This window comes from Colius striatus, chromosome 6, assembly GCF_028858725.1.
Source record: "Colius striatus isolate bColStr4 chromosome 6, bColStr4.1.hap1, whole genome shotgun sequence".
NCBI classification, from domain to species: Eukaryota; Metazoa; Chordata; class Aves; order Coliiformes; family Coliidae; genus Colius; species Colius striatus.
The window spans coordinates 45314294-45333293 of NC_084764.1; the positions used below are offsets into that span (position 1 = coordinate 45314294).

Sequence of the window (19000 nt, forward strand, 5' to 3'; positions counted from 1 at the left end):
CCAAGGCAACAGAACCACACAATGGAACCAAGGCAACAGAACCACACAATGGTACCAAGGCAACAGAACCACACAATGGAACATAGACAACAGAACCACACAGTGGAACCAAGGCAACAGAACCACACAATGGAACCAAGGCAACAGAACCACACAGTGGAACCAAGGCAACAGAACCACACAATGGAACCAAGGCAACAGAACCACACAATGGAACCAAGGCAACAGAACCACACAATGGAACCAAGGCAACAGAACCACACAATGGAACCAAGGCAACAGAACCACACAGTGGAACCAAGGCAACAGAACCACACAGTGGAACCAAGGCAACAGAACCACACAATGGAACCAAGGCAACAGAACCACACAATGGAACCAAGGCAACAGAACCACACAATGGAACATAGACAACAGAACCACACAATGGTACCAAGGCAACAGAACCACACAATGGAACCAAGGCAATAGAACCACACAATGGAACCAAGGCAACAGAACCACACAATGGTACCAAGGCAACAGAACCACACAATGGAACATAGACAACAGAACCACACAGTGGAACCAAGGCAACAGAACCACACAATGGAACCAAGGCAATAGAACCACACAATGGAACCAAGGCAACAGAACCACACAGTGGAACCAAGGGAACAGAACCACACAGTGGAACCAAGGCAATAGAACCACACAATGGAACCAAGGCAACAGAACCACACAGTGGAACCAAGGGAACAGAACCACACAGTGGAACCAAGGGAATAGAACCACACAATGGAACCAAGGCAACAGAACCACACAATGGAACCAAGGCAACAGAACCACACAATGGAACCAAGGCAACAGAACCACACAGTGGAACCAAGGGAATAGAACCACACAATGGAACCAAGGCAACAGAACCACACAATGGAACCAAGGCAACAGAACCACACAATGGTACCAAGGCAACAGAACCACACAATGGAACATAGACAACAGAACCACACAATGGTACCAAGGCAACAGAACCACACAATGGAACCAAGGCAATAGAACCACACAATGGAACCAAGGCAACAGAACCACACAATGGAACCAAGGCAACAGAACCACACAATGGTACCAAGGCAACAGAACCACACAATGGAACATAGACAACAGAACCACACAGTGGAACCAAGGGAACACAACCACACAGTGGAACCAAGGCAACAGAACCACACAATGGAACCAAGGCAATAGAACCACACAGTGGAACCAAGGCAATAGAACCACGCAATGGAACCAAGGCAACAGAACCACACAATGGAACATAGACAACAGAACCACACAGTGGAACCAAGGCAACAGAACCACACAATGGAACCAAGGCAATAGAACCACACAATGGAACCAAGGCAACAGAACCACACAGTGGAACCAAGGGAACAGAACCACACAATGGAACCAAGGCAACAGAACCACACAATGGAACCAAGGCAACAGAACCACACAATGGAACCAAGGCAACAGAACCACACAGTGGAACCAAGGGAATAGAACCACACAATGGAACCAAGGCAACAGAACCACACAATGGAACCAAGGCAACAGAACCACACAATGGAACTAAGGCAAAAGATTGCTACAAGTGCTACATTTATGAGGAAGATTCACGCTGAAATCCTGCCAAGCCATCATGATGGGTGACTCTGGATACTGGAGTTACCAAACCATCTCTTTCAACCCAGTAGGACCAAAGCACTGACTTCTAGCCACAAGGTCACTGCTTGGTACATGAATTAATGGCAGAGCTTAGAGAAATTAATGTTAACACAGTGATGTGTTTTGGGCTTACAGCTGCCTGTGATGAATTCCTGTTCTTTCCCAAAACTAACTTGAAAGCTCATCTATTTGGGTGCTGCTTAGAGCATCACCACAGTTTGCAGAATATGCCCTGTAAGGATACAGCTATGACTTGAATTGAACCTTGTCTGGTGTACCAGGAGCTGCTGCTTCTCTCCTAGGCTCTGTCCCCATCACTCTGCCCCTCAGTCTGTCATGAAGCCACCAGTCATGTAACACACTGAACATGAGTCATGTGGCATCTGTTGCTATTTGTTAAGCCATGGCTTCTATCTTTGGAGTACATGGTATTATCCCTCACAGATGTGGCTTTATCTCTGCTATTACAATGTGGAATTCATTCACAATACTAAAGCTTGTGTCTGAAAAAAGATGACACTGCTAACTTTTATCTGTGGAGGCAACATTTTCACATCCCTTCTCTCCTAATGGCAGCATCCTTTGGGAAGATGTGATAGACACATTGGGGTAAATATTATTCCTCCAGCACACATGGTTTCCATTGCAATTGATCCCCTGCTGCTTCCTTCCAAGCACTTTCCTCTGTTATGTATTACACAATGGTGGTTCAAATACTGATCAGTGATAGCAGAGACAAATTGTCTCCAGCAACTGGGAGTTTTAAGGGCAGCAATGGTTTATATCTGGGGTTTGTACACACTGTAGTTATTGAAACACAGTTTTTAGGCATGCACTGAAACCTTCATTGGCATGGCAAGTCTCGAGGCTCTTGGGGCAATTATAGTTTAATAAAAGGATAGAATGACTAAAGACCAACTGAGGGAGATGGAACATGAAGATAGTACACTACAAAAGCTGCTTCTACAGCCTCCCCTCCAGGCCATGAGCAGCCTGGGTGCTGCACACAGCCCTGTCCCAGGAGCTGCACCTGACCCCTCACCAGCTGCCTGAAGTTTAGGGGACACAAGCTGTTCAGGCTAGCAGAGAATTAATTCTATGTGCTATTGAACTGCATCAGCCATTGCAAAAGGTTTCTTAGCAGCTGATAAGAAGAAGAATCTGGGAAAAAAGCAGGGTGGGAACCATTATTTCCAAGTGGCTCTGTTTCCTTAAGTGCATGTCAAAGCACTGCTGGAGATGCAGTGAGGTGAAAAAACATTTTGCCCTCACCCAGCATTCATGGGGCTGCAGGGGGCCACCTGAAGCCAGCATGCTCACTGAGGGCTATGTGCCCTGGGGGAGCTGCAGGGAGGTGTGAGGAGAATCAGTGCACATGCTTTTAGCAGCATGTCTGTGGCATTTTATAGGTACCCAGCACATGAACAGAAATGTGTGTCTGTGCTAGTATGATGACTGCACACAGGCTCTGAGAATGCACCTACTCACTTGCAAGGGATAGTCTAAATGCCCTACCAAAGCCACTCCCTGGGGCAACAGCAAATCTGGGATTCTTTTCTTCCCTTTTTAAAGAAAATATGGATTTATTATGTAATAAGAACAATGACAAGAACAAGCTTTCAAGGCAGGATGATACAGTCTCTGCTCCCAGGCCCTAACTGCAGGTTTAATGCTGGAGTCTCATTGACACAAGCAACACTGCCATACCCTGCCCCATCTGCTGAGGGGTTGGACCTGGCTGCCTGGTAGGCAATCATACCATGAAAACTTGATGGGAAAATCAAAGGATCACATGACTAAAACATGGGGGTTTTTTACCAGGAGACATGTTTATGATGGGAAGATCTTTCTAAAGCAAACTGGAATTGCTTCAGCTTTTGCATCCTCTCTCTGTTTCTTCCTCTAAAACGACCCCAGGCTGGCACTTGCCCTTCCTTTGGGAAATGTACTTCTGATTTGTATCTCAGGAAGCTGAGAGATATGGAATAAGCTGTCATTACCCCTTGATAATGTAAAGCACCACCCAGCAGATGCCCAAGCCCTGCTCAGCAGGGTCCCTGTAAAACAATAGGGGACCCCTGGCAGGACCTTTCCCTCCACTTCCACAGGACCTACTGTAATGGAGAGAGCAGCCATGGCTGGCCATTTCAAATGTCTTGCCTTCAAAAAGCCTGCAGCAATGTGGCCACCACTAAGAATATCTTTCTTGTTGTGCTAACTAGGAAGTCTCATTAATTGCTATCACTATCAAGAGCCCCAAGCCTCTCCTTACCCTCTGCTCCTAAGCAGCAGGGGTTAGGGTGCATGAGAAAGCCCTCATGCCACGGCAGTGCTGTGGGTTAATGGAGCACTAACGAGCTGAAAAGTGAGATCCTGCTCTAGGAAACAGGGAGCAGATCATGAAAAACACAGCTCAACAGGAGCTCAGGCACCTTTCCTCAGGGGGTACCACAGCTGCTACAGAGGCCCACATGGAAACAGCAACACTGCAGGGACAATCACATTACCTTGCCAGCTTACACCCTGAAATCACACCAACCCCCACCTATTTTTCAGAGCCTATATCAACAGTTTTAGCAAAGGGCTGATGCAGGAGGCTCCTGTGACCCAACTGTGTCTTCTACACCTGAGCCTAAAAGCACAGCCACTGAGCATTCTCCAAGACATAAATGTCCAAGGGGTTTGGGGTCATTCATGCACTGCTTAGAGCACTCAGGAGGGGGTAATGGGGATAGGTGAGCTGAAGGTGGGAAACACTTGCACTTGTACATTTGGTTGCAGTAAAGGCTTAGGCAATTAAAAGAGAAAACCTTCACAGCATGCTCAGAATAAACAGAAGCATTCTTTATCATACAGAGTCATGCCTCATAAATAATCTGAATGTCTCGCTCTTTCACAGAAAGTAACAGAGAAAAACCTTCAAGGTTGATACATGGGAGCTGGCATTGCAAATCACACAGGGTCAAAGCCAAACCCTGCATCCAAACATGCAGATATTTGCTTCCAGAGTTGACCTATACACCCACCTCCATCCCCTGCCCTGGAAGGAACTGAATCAGGCCCTTCCTTGGAAGACCAACCCCATCATCAACCTCTGGTTACGCATCCCAGTCCTGCAACCTCGGCCCCATGGCTGAAATGCAGTCCTTTCCCTTTGCAGTGCTGTGAAATCCTGGTTGGCAGCTGCAGAAGGAGCCATTGCCTTCTCCAAGGTGAGTTATCCACAGGTTTTCAGAGGTGACTGAACTAAGCCTATTCAAGCTTGATTCCTTGCATCTACTTCTATTTCTTGGCTGAGAAACTGGTTACCGAAACAGCAAGGCTAGGCATTGCACAGGCTAGAGACATTTGATTAAAACTGGGACTGTTTCTGCGGGACAGCAGTGTGGAAACAGATAAAAGAAGCTAGTGGGGCTGTGATGAGAGCTCTGAGCTCTGATCAAGGACACAGCAGCATTTGACTCTATCTGAGCTGGCATGGAGATCCCATCCCAAAGCAAAACAAAGTATGTCATTCTTTTCAGCAGATGAAATTCTCCACAGTGGTTTGCTCCTCCCAGGACCACTTTTTTTTTTGGTGATCTCATTGTCTTTAAAGTCCTTCTCAGACTTGTGTAAGTCTTACTAAGGTGATTGTTTAATATAGAGCACAGCATTAGGATCCGGGATCAGATCAGTCAGGCTGCTCTGGAACAAGGCAAGTGGGCGTCCTGGAAAGGAAAGAAAGGTGCAAGATTAATAGAGGAGATAGTTGTACCTTGTCTCATGCAACTCACTGCAAAAGACACAGGAACACACTGCTTGCTCAATGGAGAGTCACTCTACCCTGCCACATATGTGTTTTACGCTCCCAGGGAACTCCAGATGCTCCCAGAGTGTGCACAAGAGCTCACAATCAGCTCCAGAGGCTTTTACAGAATCACAGAATGGTCAGGCTTGGAAGGGACCTTTAGAGATCATCCAGTCCAACCCCAAGCTAAAGCAAGTCTACTTAGGTCACACAGGAACATGTCCTCCTGAGCAAGAGACTCCACACTCTCCCTGGGCAGCCTGGGCCAGGGCTCCCTCACCCTCACAGGAAAGGAGTTTCTCCTTATGTTCAAGTGGAGCTTGCTGTGTTCCAGCTTGTGTCCATTACCCCTTGTCCTGTTACTGGGCATCACAGTAAAAAGACTCACCTCATCCTCCTTCAACACTTAGAAGTGTTGATAAAGTCCTCTCTCATTCTTCTCCAGGCTAAACAGCCCCAGGTGTCGCAGCCTTTCAGATGTTACAGTCCCCTGATCATCTTAGTAGCCCTGTGGTAGACACTCTCTACATGAGATGGGTTTGCATCTTGCTTTACTAAACTGCCTTAAGAGGCACTACTAGGTTCCCATAGCTCTTTTTAATCCATCTGACAAAGCTGGGCACTCAGCACTTCAGCCACACACTTTTGGCATCTTTGGCTGAAAAGATGAGCTCTAAAATGTGAGGAAGAACAAAATATCAGCAAGGGAAAGTCCCTCTGCTCTTCTCTGCCCTGGTGAGGCCTCATCCAGAGTCCTGTGTCCAGTTCTGGGCTCCCCAGCTCCAGAGGGACAGGGAAGTGCTGGAGAGAGGCCAGTGCAGGGACACCAAGATGCTCAGGGGACTGGAGCATCTTCCTGCTGAGGAAAGGCTGTGGGACCTGGGGCTGTTTAGTCTGGAGCAGAGACTCATCCGTAGGAGTGATCTCATTAACATTTACAAGTATTTAAAAGGTGTGTGTCTAGAGGATGAGGTGGCACTTTTTTCTGTAGTGTCCTGTGACAGGACAAAGGGCCATGGGCATAAGCTGGAACACAAAAAGTTCCACCTAAATGTAAGGAAAAACTTTTTTACTGGGAGGGTGAGGGAGCCCTGGCCCAGGCTGCCCAGGGAGGGTGTGGAGGCTCCTTCCTTGGAGGGCTTCAAGACCCACCTGGACACATTCCTGTGTGACCTGAGCTAGGTGGGAGCTGCTTCTGCAGGGGGGTTGGACTGGATGAGCTCTAAAGGTCCCTTCCAACCCCCACCATACTGTGCTTCTATGACTCTAAGAGGCTGCAGGAACAGCGCAGAATGGCAGAGTTCACAGGCAGGCACAGCTCACAGTACACAGGCAGGCACAGCTCACAGTTCACAGGCAGGCACAGCTCACAGTTCACAGGCAGGCACAGCTCACAGTTCACAGGCAGGCACAGCTCACAGTTCACAGGCACAGCTCACAGTTCACAGGCACAGCTCACAGTTCACAGGCACAGCTCACACAAGCCAAGTCTGAGGGGAAAGTGGCTCCCAGGGATTCCTGTCTGTCACTAGTTCCCCACATGCCAACTGCACAGGGACCCCCAGAAAAGCCCTGGGGTTTGGCAATTTAGAGGGGTTTTTTAAAACTCCTCTTGTGTGTGCCAGCAAGATGTGATTCTGCAGAACTGTCCTGAGTGAAGACACTCATTTACCCCATTGAATGTTTCACTTGGTAACAGTTCAGCCCAGGACTGGAGTGTCAGCTAAACGAGGCACTCTGTGACTTCTGAGCACATGCTAACCCTAAGAGGCTGTAATCAGAGCTAATTACAGAGATGTTTTGGAAATCCATGGGTCTGGGGCTCTTGTTTTGATAAAGGGGATAACAACTTCTAAGCTATGATTCTTGTAATTACAACAATAGCAACCACCTCCTTTTACGTAGCTTCTTTCATCTCCAAAAAGCCCCCAGCCTTTGGCAGCCTACACCTACCACAGGAATTGTTTAGCCTGACACCAAGGCGAGGTCAGCTCTGCTTGAAGTAAGTAACTGTCTAACAACACCTAGCAGTTCTGCACAAAGTCTGTGGAGGAAAGAAGGCAAAGGAGGAGAGTGTAATTTCTCATATGCCTCCTTACAAAGCCTCAGGGTTTTGGATGCTCTTGGCAGCAGCCATCTGATCTCAAGAACAAGAAGGCAGCTTTTATATGTGCCTGTAGTCTCAAGGCACCATGGAGTAAGGCAGCAGCAGCATCCCCACTTGTGCCTGGGAAAGCAGAGTCACTACATGGCAGAGTCCCCTCGTGTCTGCCCAGCCTCACCTGTCCACGTCCTCTGCTGCGTGACGGTAAAGCTTTGGCACTGCGACTGGGAGTTACAGATTGCAGCGGCTTCCTCGGCACTGTGGACAGACAGCAGGCATCCCAGGTGGCTGTAGGAGGGCCAGCACTTGTAGTCTTCTCCTTCCACTGTTCGGAAGCCCTTCAGGGAGATGTAGTCTGGGAACAGAGGGAGGGTGTTAAGGGAAGCTCTTTTCCATGCCCTTTCAGAGACCAGTTACACTCAGTATGTGGCACTTCAGCGAAGCTCCTCGAAGCAATGTGACAGTGACAGACAAACTGACCTGCTTAGATGGAGGGGATGGAGCTGCAAAGTTAAAAGAAACCCCACTTCTGACTTTTGGTTTTGCTATGGCAGCAATTCCCCCATAGATACAAGAGAGGAGACAGACCTCACAAGGATGAAGGAACAGTGGAGCAAGCACAGGAGTGGGTGAGAGTAGGAGGCTGCTGTGCAGACCCACAGAGCCTCCACTTCTCCACAGAAGCCAACCTCACAGCAGCTTCTCCTATACCTCAGGCCCAACAGCAGAACCAGCTGGTCACCGGTCCAGCATCAAACAACATGTGGCACATGCTGCCTCTCCCATCACGGTGCCACACACAGGTACTGGAGATTTGGGAAACCCAGTGGGGAAAAGGGGGGCAAGATCCTGCTCCAGTGGAATAAAAAGGACCTGACAAGCCTGAGCAGGTGATGGTCAGGCTATTGTTCATTGGCTGCTAAGAGTGCCCACCTTCTCACACCTCTAGGTTGGCAATCATTTTGGCACATTGCTACTGGGACAGCTGCAAAGCCAACAGGTAGGTGGTGTTGGAAAATACTAGTAATTCCTGTTAAAGCTCCTGGTCCTTCAGTGCAAATGAACCTTGTTCACAGAATCATAGAATGGCTTCAGCTGGAAGAGAGCTTCAAACTCATGGAGCGCAGCCTCTGTCCCAGCCCTATCAACCACCAGCCCATTGCCCTCAGTGCAACACCCACCCAGCTCTGAAACCCCTCCAGGGACAGTGACTCCAGTGTCTCCAATGTCTGACAACCCTTTCAGGAAAGAAATTCCTCCTAATGGTGCAAATTCCAGTTCTTTTACTTGTAAAGAGATTTCCTTACACAAGCTGCCATCACTGCCCCACCATCCCAAGGGAACCCTCAGGAACCACTGGGCTTTTGGAGTCTTCCTTTTGATTAGCCTCACCTCTGCCACCAAACAGGCCCTTTTCAGGGGAATGCACCTCATAAAGGCTCATTTATCCATCCACAGGTCCAACAGGAGGGTCTTCAGAAGAAAGAAACCGAGAGGGCACCAAGCCCCCAGCTACCCTGCCACACTCATCTCAGTGTCGTCACCTCCCCACTCTACATTCCCACTATAACCAGTGCTCAGCACTCAGAAGCCAGCTGAAATGAGACCCTTGTGTATCAGCACAGAAAACTGAACTATTGTTCCACAGGATAAGATGACCCTGAAGAGAGATATGAGGGAGACACTTGGTTTGCTAATCTATGGTTGGTTAAGCCAGCCTAAGTATCAACTGAAACACTAATGAACGTTATGAGAAGAGTATTTAGAAGCAGGGCAAACACGTACCATGTGTGGCCCAGACTGCCTGCACTGCATTTACTTGCCAAAACAATACAATCCTGTATAGCTCCCATGAAAAAGCAACAAAAGGCTGCTCAAAAAAAGATCCTTTTGGTGCTTTTCCTAGTGATTACACACTGCCTGAACATACAGGGAGATCTGAATCTGACCAGTTACCAAGTTCCTTGCTCCTTCAGTGCTTTTGTTACTTAAAGCATTCAAAACTCATGTACCTTTTAGAAGAAGAGGTCTTTTCTGCAGATAGAGCCCAGACTGGTACAGGTGTAAAACCTTTTCAAAAGCTGCCAGGGTTTCATTTATTCCATATCGTAAATCACCTGCATTTAAAGAAAAGGATGGCAAAGATGAGTAATTCCATGAAATGCTCCCTAGAGACTCCTCACACAGAAGTTGGTATTAGCTGGTACCTGTTGCATTCAGAATATCACTCAGAAGGGGCCGCAGAGCTAGTGGTGCAGAGTGTGGCAAAAGGTAGGTGAAAAAATACCTGCAAAAGAAATCCCACAAGCTGATTAGGATGCAGCTGTGTAATTTCCCTGGTGAGCTACATTTTCCCTGACCCAATTATCCATCTGCAACTAGGAAGTCTGCTTTGGCTATTAAGTGATGGGTGAGCTCTTCCTTGGCACCTCCCAGATCATTGCTGAAAGCCTGGTCCTTGCAGCACAGCATGTAGCCAAATGCTGCCTGAAATCTACCTTGCAAAGGCTCTTGCCCTCACTCCCTGAGGCCACTTTTGTGCACTAAGGCATGCATTTCCCATCAAAAAACCCCAAAAGGCTCATATGAAAGAAGACTCATGCAAGGCCTTTCCCCTGCCCTGAAAAGGTCTGGCATTCTTATTACCCCTGTGAAGGCAGGAACACTCATTCCCTGAACCTTCTAGAAAACTCCTTGTTCTACAAGAGACAAGCGTGTTACTGCAAGGCTGCAATTATCTATGCAGGGATTTGCCCCTTAACACCAAGTCCTCCATATTCAGCCTCCCTCAGTCCTTCTGTGTGAACATCCAGCTGTCTGGTACACGACCTGCCAAGCACATCATGTGCACACCATCATGCTTTCAAGCTGGTGACCTACAGTGAGTGCTGCAGCAGCCTCTGCCCAATGCCTGTGACCCTTCCCATCACCTTTCCACAGGTGCCCATAGGCTTCCACAGGGAGACTGAGCTGAGGGGAAAAGTCAGCCAGCCCATTCCCAGCAAAGGGAGCTGAAAGCTGGTGGGCTTTGGCAGCTAGCCCCTGCTGCCACTGCTTTCAGCAAACACAACCCATGGATATCAAATGCCAGGGCTTGTTTGGCAAACAATAAATTCACAGGTGCAACCTTTGGGGCACGTTTCTAGAGGGCATTGGGGAAGGGAGCAGCAAGACTCCTTCATTCTCACCAGACAACTACACTGTTTTCCTGCCTTATAAGGAAAATAAACTTGCTTCAAAGCGATCCTTAACTACCCATTCACAGAGGTGAGGGGGGAATCACTGCAGGGAAGAAAAGCAAGATGCTAGAGGCTGAACAGCAGTATGTGAGCTCTGTCAGCCCAGATTTCCCCCCACCCCCCGTCTCTGGACATACCGATAGGCATTGAAAAGATTCTTCTTTTCATTCATTCCTTCACATTTCCCAGCCACAGAGCACTTGAGAGGGAAGCTTTTTGTGGGGAAGTCGAGTGTGCAGTCACTATCTCCCTTGCATGACAGTTCCTCGGTGCTGGCATCATCCATGTCTGTTACTTTTAGGTTTCCATCCACCATTACAAACTGCCTCGGCTGGAAATCCAAGAGGGCTATTGAACCCAGGGGGGAATGTGCCAAGTAAAACAGCAGCTTCACAAGACTCAGGCAAATCTAAGAAAGAGAAGATGAATATGCATGGGAAAAGCAGATGAAAAACAGCTATTAATTTGGAAGTAGAACAAAGGGGAGGTTATTCAATGAAATTAAAGGCAAAAAAAAAAAAAGAGCATAGAGTACTTAAAAGGTAACTCTTTGTGTGCTACACAATTCATTATCAGCATTGCCACAGGATCTGGCTGGGAAGCAGTTTAGCAATATTTTTTAAAAACATGCATATACAAAGAGACATTTGCAGCTGGAAGAACCAGAGGAGAAAGCTGTGAGGAAAACAATGATGTTTCAGGAGCTACATTGATTTGTTAGCTGAAATCAGAAGGGGTTTTTTCCCCACCCTGGCATAGAAGTGATACATTCCCTTCCCCCCATGCTCTTCCACACAGACTGAGGCTCCATGATCATTAATACCAGATTCATGCCTTGCTGCATCACTCAGTAGTACAAATTTGGGCACACAACCGTGCTTCTGAAGAACTAGCCAAAGCATGCAATGTCTTCATTGCCAGCTTTTTTGCTTTTATGTCAACTTTCTGGCAGCAGGGAAAGGCCAGACAGTACCTGATCCAGCAGAAAGCTCAGCAAACGATTTCTGGACAAACTAGAACTGGAAGAGTGCATTTACACTGCACCAGCACTTTGTTCAAATAGGGTGGGTTTTTTTGCAGCAGTTTTCATCCAGGGTGAGGAGCCCTGGCACCAGAGGAACTGTGTCATCAGGTAGGTGTGCCAGGCAGCCCTGTGCCACCCTCGCTGCCGCCGATAGCCATCTCTGCAGGTGCAGGAGCACCTCACAGAATCCCTGCTATCTGATGTGGCTCACCAGAGGGGAATCCCATCTGTTCAGACAGCATAATAAGGAAACAGGACTAGACAATGCCAGAGCACCTTCATCAGTCAAAAGATTATGAAGACCTTAATGCCACCGTACCAGATGTCACCGCCAGTATCAGGGGTTTCTAGCTCTACAGCCTACTTCTGCTACTTTGGAGAAGATGAGGTGCTGGGAAAGCTACGTAGAAGCTGGTATGAAATAGTTTGAAAGCAAAAATGGAACTCCACAGGCTAAGAGAGATGATTCTGGAAGCTCTGACGCTATTTTAACTCGATTTGTGATGCAATCATAAGAATCCCAGCTTGGCATCCTGCAGCTCCGCAGGCACAGTTGCCACATTTCCCCCCCTACCCCAGCTCAGATGGCAAGGGTCCTTTTCAACACTGCAGATTGCATGCAGGCAGGGATTTTCTGGAGGGACTTTTGTTGCATTTCTGTTTTGCCCAAAGCATTTCTTATTAAGGTACAGATGCTTCCACTCGATCCTCTCTTTCCTCCTGGGAAGCAAACAAGTAGTAGTGAACCCCCAGCTGAGACCTTGAGGCAATCTGTAATACAAGCTATAACCAAAATAAGCACCATGTCATAAGGCATTTATGTTCCCGAGGAGCTGAAGAGTCCCTGTGCAGGATGCTCGGGAGACAAGGCAGCTCTCACTAACAGGGGTGCAATCCTAGCACCTACAGCAGGAGGAAAACAAATCAGTAACGTTTGTAGTACAGCAATACCTAAAGGGCTAAGGTCAGAAGCATCACACGGGGAGAGACAGGCTGCTCAGCTTGCTGCCTAAAGCAGGGAATGCACAGAAAATAAAAGACTTGGAGCAAGGCAGCTTTCCCGAGCCAGACCCAGGGTAATAATCGCTATGAAAGCCCCTCCGGAGTGGAACACTGCGGGACAAGCAGCAATCCAGCGTTAACAGCGGGCATTAAACACCAGCCCTGCCCTGAGCAGCGTTTTGTGGCCATTTCCTCCTCGATGTAGCGCTCCCGGCTTTTGAGAGAAGGGATGCACCAGCGAGCCGCCAGGCCAGCAGTGAAGACACAACGATTTAAGGACAATTTGCGGGAGCAACAGTGTCCCCGCACGGCAACAAGGGCTCTTCTTATTTACCCACTTTGCGGTCTCAGAGAGACTGAAAAAACTTCCTTTATTTTCTTACTTTGAATCTCTCCTCCCAGGGGGTCTGCAGAAGCTGAATCATGTCCAGGGGGGATCCCAGCTCCAGCATGGCCGTGACCCGTATTTCAGCATCTCCGCTGCTCTCATAGCACTGACCGTGCAGCTGCCGGGAGGGAAAGGAGCGCTCGTCAGAGCGACGCCGCTGCCGAGGGAGCGGGCAACGCGGGCGGCTGGGAAACGCCCGCTACCGAGGGGGAGCAGCTCCCGCGGCCGCCCGCCGTACCTGGACGACGCCGGGGTGTCGCAGGCGCCGCAGCAGCGCCAGCTCCTTCAGCAGCTTGTAGGCTGCCAGGCGGCGGCAGCCGGCGGGTGCCCCGTAGCGCCGCACGCACTGCAGCACCTCGGGCCCCGCGCCGTGCACCGCCTTCAGCGCCACGGCCCCGCCGCCCGCCAGCGCCGCCCGCGCCACCACCTTGGTGAAGCCCCAGCCCAGCACGCTCACGCCGCTCGCCAGCCGCAGCTCGCCGCAGCCCAGCGCGCCCGCCGCCGCCTCCCCGCCGCCCGCCGCCAGCCGCCGCAGGTCGCGCCGTCTCTGCCGCAGCTCCTCCCGCAAGCCCGGCGGCAGCGGGCGCGGCGGCGGCGCGGACCCCTCCTGCCGCTCACCGTCACCGTGCCCGGCCCGCAGCGCCGGCAGCGCCAGCAATGCCAGCAATGCCAGCAGCGCCAGCGCCGCCGCGCCCAGCCGCCCGCCCCGCCGCGCCCGCCCCGCCGCCGCTGCCATGGAGCGCCGCCGCTCCGCTCCGAGCTCCGGCCGCTCTGCCGCACGCCCCGCGCCGGGGAAGCCCAGCGCTGCCGGGGGCGGGGCAGGGCGGGCGGCACAGCGGCCTCCCCACCCCTCCGGCACGGCACGGCACGGCGCGGCGCGGCACGGCACGGCACGGCCCCGCGGGGCAGCCGCCGGCCGAAGAGAAGCCGCGGGCGAACGGGGCAGCGGCGGCGCGGACAGCCCGGGGAGGGGAGGGGAGGGGAAGGGGCTGCGGTTGTGAGAGGCGTCCCGCGGTGGGAATGGGAGGTGGCGGGAGGGAGTGGTATTTCCCCGCCCGACCCTGCAGCGGGGGCTGTTTACAGCGAAACACGCTGATTTCAGCGGCGTGAATGCCGGCAGCCCTGCTAAAGCTGCCGCAGGACGCGGCCGAGGCGTGGAAAACGGATTAATGTTAGTAAGAACTGCGATACCACTTTCCCGTGCCTTTGACAAGTCTCAGGTTAGACTTAGAGCAAACACTGGCAGACTCCCTTATTGGAAGGATAAACCCTGTGAGGTTGAAACAGCAATACTTTGGTTAAACCACGGAGCTGCAACTGTCCCTGGGAAACTAACAAACCAACCAACCGGCAACCCCAGCCACACCAGGCAGAAAATGCAGCCTTGTCCTTCCTTCGTGAAGAAAACCATGAGCCAGGTGACACAACCCACTCAGGGCAGCATTCTATGACCGGTTCTGGGCTCCCCAGCTCCAGAGGGACAGGGAAGTGCTGGGGAGAGGCCAGTGCAGGGCCAGCAAGATGCTCAGGGGACTGGAGCATCTTCCTGATGAGGAAACGCTGTGGGACCTGGGGCTGTTCAGCCTGTAGGAGACTGAGGGAGGATCTCATTAACAGTTACAGATATCTCACTGGTGGGTGTCAGGAGGTTGGGGCAGCACTTTTTCTATTGTATCTAGCAACAGGACAAGGGGTGATGGAAAGAAGCTGGAACACAAAATGTTCTATAACGAGAAACTGTGTCAGTGTTTCAGTGAGGGAGCCCTGGCCCAGGCTGCCCAGGGAGGGTGTGGAGGCTCCTTCCTTGGAGGTTTCCAAACCCACCTGGACACGTTCCTGTGTGACCTGATCTAGGTGGGACCTGCTTCTGCAGGGGGGTTGGACTGGATGAGCTCTGAAGGTACCTCCCAACCCCACCATTCTGTGATTCTATGAAAGCCCCCCTGAGCTGGCTCAGAGGGTGTGAGCTATGCTCTGAGCAGCAGCACTGCAGCGAGCACAACTGCTCTATAAGACAGCAGGAAGAACGAACTGAATTCATCAGGACATTTCCAGATGACCAAGTCTAAGGAGGGAAGGCAGAACCCATGACCTGCTGATATGCAAAACCAAGCAGGAAATCTGAAGCTGCCTGTGCTTACCCATGCAGGTGTTGGTGAAGGGCTCACCCCAGATCAGCTCTTTCCATAGCTGAGTTTCTTTTGTGGCTTTTTAACCTTAATAGCTCTTTAATTACTGTCCTTATTTTCAAGCCAACTATACATCTGTGTCACATTAATGAATATTCATGGTCACCAGAGGGCTATTAAGTGCATTTTTACCCGTGTTTCCAAGGGAGTAGATGCCAGCTGAGTGTAGTATTATCCAATTTCAGCCTGTTCTCAGCACTGTAATAATATCAAGACCTATTAGAGAAGATTCATAGGTACATAAAAATAATGATGAGTGATTATTTATTTGCTTTAGAGTAGCCCTTAAGGATTCCTGCCAAGATCTTGGCTTCCTGCAGACAATGGCATAAGAGGTGGCCTTGCCTGGAAGAGCTGACACCTTGAATGAGAAACAGAGCAAACTGCTGCAGCGAGGATGTGGCAGAGGGGGACGTGGTCATTGGAGTGGCCTCTAGTTCCTTGGAGTGTTTGTGCAAAGAAGAGGAGAAAGGAGTTAAGGAGGGAAGAGATGGAAGGTGAGAGGTGGAACCAAAGAGAAAGGATGAGAGGGAAAAGCTCTGTATTAGAACACAACAGCCTGCTAGCAGGGTCAGCTTACCAGTACAGCCTGGGGCTGGAGACAGTCCTCAGACTAGTGCACACCACAAGAGTGAAGCCAAGTACATTCCTAGGCACTGGCACTTGACCATTAGAGCTGAGCAGCCCCTGGTCACCTGCACTCTCCTGACAATTCCTGCTATGATCTGGACCTGTCAGGCTATTCCTGACATGCAGGTTGCACATGACCACCATAATTTGAAGGATAAAAGAGCTCAGTAGCCACAGCTGTCCTGTGGCAGTTCACCTCAGCACCAGGGCAAGCTCCAGGGCATATTTCCTTCCTTAATATAGATGTCACCTAAGTGTTTTAAACAGAAAAGGGGAAACAGTACCAGTCCTTGAGAAGAGCTGTCTTGTTGCCCAGGGGCTCTGGGGACCTGTGCTGGCTGAACCAGGAGGAGGATGAGAAGACAATTTGTTCTGAGGGTACAAAACCACTGGAGAAGTTCAGAGCTGTAGGCCCTGGGAGAGAGCAAACTCCCATCAGGGAGGAGTTTAGCTGCTCACCAACAGTGCAAGGCAGATAGCTTTGACCATAGCCACCCCAGGGACTGCTGAGACAGTGGAGCAGGTCAGATCAGGAGACACTTCAGGGCTCAAATGGGAAATACCTGAGTCAGTACTTCCCTTTCTGTTAAACACCCATCACTGTGGATTCAAAGTGCCCATCACTTTGTGTGGACCCATGCCTGGGCACACATGGGCAGGGTGAGCAGGGCAGGGCTTGCCACCAAACATTTCACAGGGAGGTTTTATGTGAGAATGAAAGGCACTGTAGAAAGTTTTCTGAGCTTGTTAGCTTTCATTTTCTGAGCCTCCCTGACCCTCAGTACCTGCAGCTGAGGGGCTGGGAGTGCACAGCAAGAAACAGCTCCCAGGGAGTAAACCACAGTAAAGGGCCCTGCTTCAGCTTCAGTGGCACCTGGGTGCAGCCTTCAAACCTTATCACAAAACAGACAGGCAGTGATTAGTTGCAGAGAGTCATCCAGGGTCCTGCAGAGCAGATCAAAGCACTGGCATGGGCAGGAAGATCCCAGGGAGCTGCTGGCAGGGCTGTAGTGTCCCTGTGCTGGTGCCTCCCGTGTCCCAGGTACCGCTGAAGGAGGGAAGAAGAGCAGACTGCCTCAGTGAGGACACGTTATTCCCTCTCTAAAAGTGTTTCTTTTGTCCCTAAGTCCGGGAGAACACGAGATGTTGTAATCTGGGGCAAAATGGAGGTGCAACAGCCCTGCCAGGGCCACCTCAGCCCACCCTCGTTTGTACTGCAGCAGAAGTTCCCCCCGACTTTTATGCTGTGTGTGCTGTGGGGGGCTGGGAACTTGCTGGGGAGGGATGCCCACTTTGGGGTTGTCTTGTCAGATGCAGGGAAGGCCTCCTGGGGCAGCTCTTATCGTGTCACCAGAGGGAGTGCAAATGCATCTATGGTTAAGCTGTGTGTTTGCAGTGGCCCCACTGTGCCCTGGGAGCACCAGGTTTTCTGAAGATGGGCAGATAAGCTGTGCTGCACACCCCCAGCACTGCACTCTGAAGCTGCTGAAGCAAAGAAAGCAACTCAGGAGCTGGCCATGGCTGAAAGGGAACAACATATCCCAATTCCTGCTCTGCATACAGCAATAGAGGACAATATCTAACGCTTTCTTATCTCCAGTCATTCCCCCAGAGACTACAGATGGAGCAGAAGGCTGCCTGCTGTTCAGGCTGTGCCATAACTGCAATGACTGTGATGGGAGCCCTGAAGCTTCTCCTGGCTTCCTGCAAGGCCATGCAAAACTGTGATTCTTTTTCCCACTTCCCTGCTGGCATTGCTAGCTGGGCTCCTCCCTGCAAATGTGAGTCTGTACATGAGCTGTAGATGCAAAATTGGGAGTCTCCTGTGCTCTACACTACCTGGGGTGAGAAAGCATCCTCTTCTCCTATGCCAGGTGAAGGAATTTGCCTTTCTCTAAAAGACAGACTCTCCTCTCGGTGTATTTCACCTAACTGGTTCCCTCCTGCCCCAAGAGGTCTAGGCAACAGGGTTTTCCCTGCTTCTTGACAGTGATCTGAATGGGATAAGATCAAGCCCTTGGGTTAGCATAAAAAACCTGGGGAGAAATCCAGGGGGGAAGTCCTGACATACATGAAAGCTCTGGGCATCAATCCAGAAGAGGAAGGCAAAGAGTTTATGGGTCTGGGAGAGGGATCAAAGAAAGCTGCAGCAGCCATCCATCAGAACAGGAGGAAGACTTACCTCTAATAAAAACTCTTGGGAACAAGTGTCACCACTGATACCCTCATCTTTGAAGGCAGCTGCTTACCTTGAGTCCTGCCAGCTGAGCTTCTGGCTGCCTCCAAAGGTGTCCTATCCATCTGCAGGGGCAGGAGCCTTCCTCAGCAGCCTGGCTTTGCAGTTCCAGGTAAACCAAGAAAGCCTGCTGCATCCAGCCTCCAGACATGTCACACAGGCTGCGCTGGCCACCCAGAGAAAAATCACCCCACCACACAACACCAAATTTTTCTTTGCTTTGCCCAAGAGCCAGGAAAAGTCTCACAAGAAAACCAGCTGCAGGTGTAAGACTCTCCTACAAGCAGCTGGGAAGAGCACTTGCAGAGTGCTGGTGCAGATAATGTTTGCTTGGCCCAGAAGTGAAGGTAACATGTCTCCCTCCCCCACAGTAAAGACAAACTCTGCTTTTTTTTTGTGATGCCCAAGGAAGCTGCAGCCCCCAGGTCTCTTCCTAGCCCACAGCAGGCACAGCTGTGTCTCCCTAGGCACTGCTGGCCTGAAGTTTAACAGAGCTGGTGCTGGCACCCAGTTGGTACACTAAACTGTTTTCTCTGAACCTGCTCCTTGGTTTTGGTGGACAAGGGATCAAGTTCCTGGCTGAGGGTGCAGGATGAAAGCATGAGAGCACTGCAGGGTGTTTGTACATCAGAGGGCATCATCTGCTCCTGCTGTACAATGGAGCAGGACAGCCTGTCTGCTAAGAGGAGGAGCTGCCAAGCCTGAGGAA

The 19000-nt window shown here is 50.5% G+C and overlaps 1 protein-coding gene across 1 annotated transcript; it reads right to left on the reverse strand.

Moving 5' to 3' along the window:
* Nucleotides 1-4776: 4776 nt before the first annotated feature.
* Nucleotides 4777-13972, reverse strand: LOC104559649 (extracellular tyrosine-protein kinase PKDCC). The gene is made up of 7 exons (XM_061998842.1): nucleotides 13475-13972; nucleotides 13232-13354; nucleotides 10960-11231; nucleotides 9791-9870; nucleotides 9596-9700; nucleotides 7762-7938; nucleotides 4777-5399 (listed from the first exon to the last, which is right to left on the reverse strand). Exons 1-7 carry the CDS (start codon nucleotides 13970-13972, stop codon nucleotides 5314-5316), a joined length of 1341 nt encoding a protein of 446 aa, XP_061854826.1. The 3' UTR covers nucleotides 4777-5313.
* Between the last annotated feature and the right edge of the window lie 5028 nt (nucleotides 13973-19000).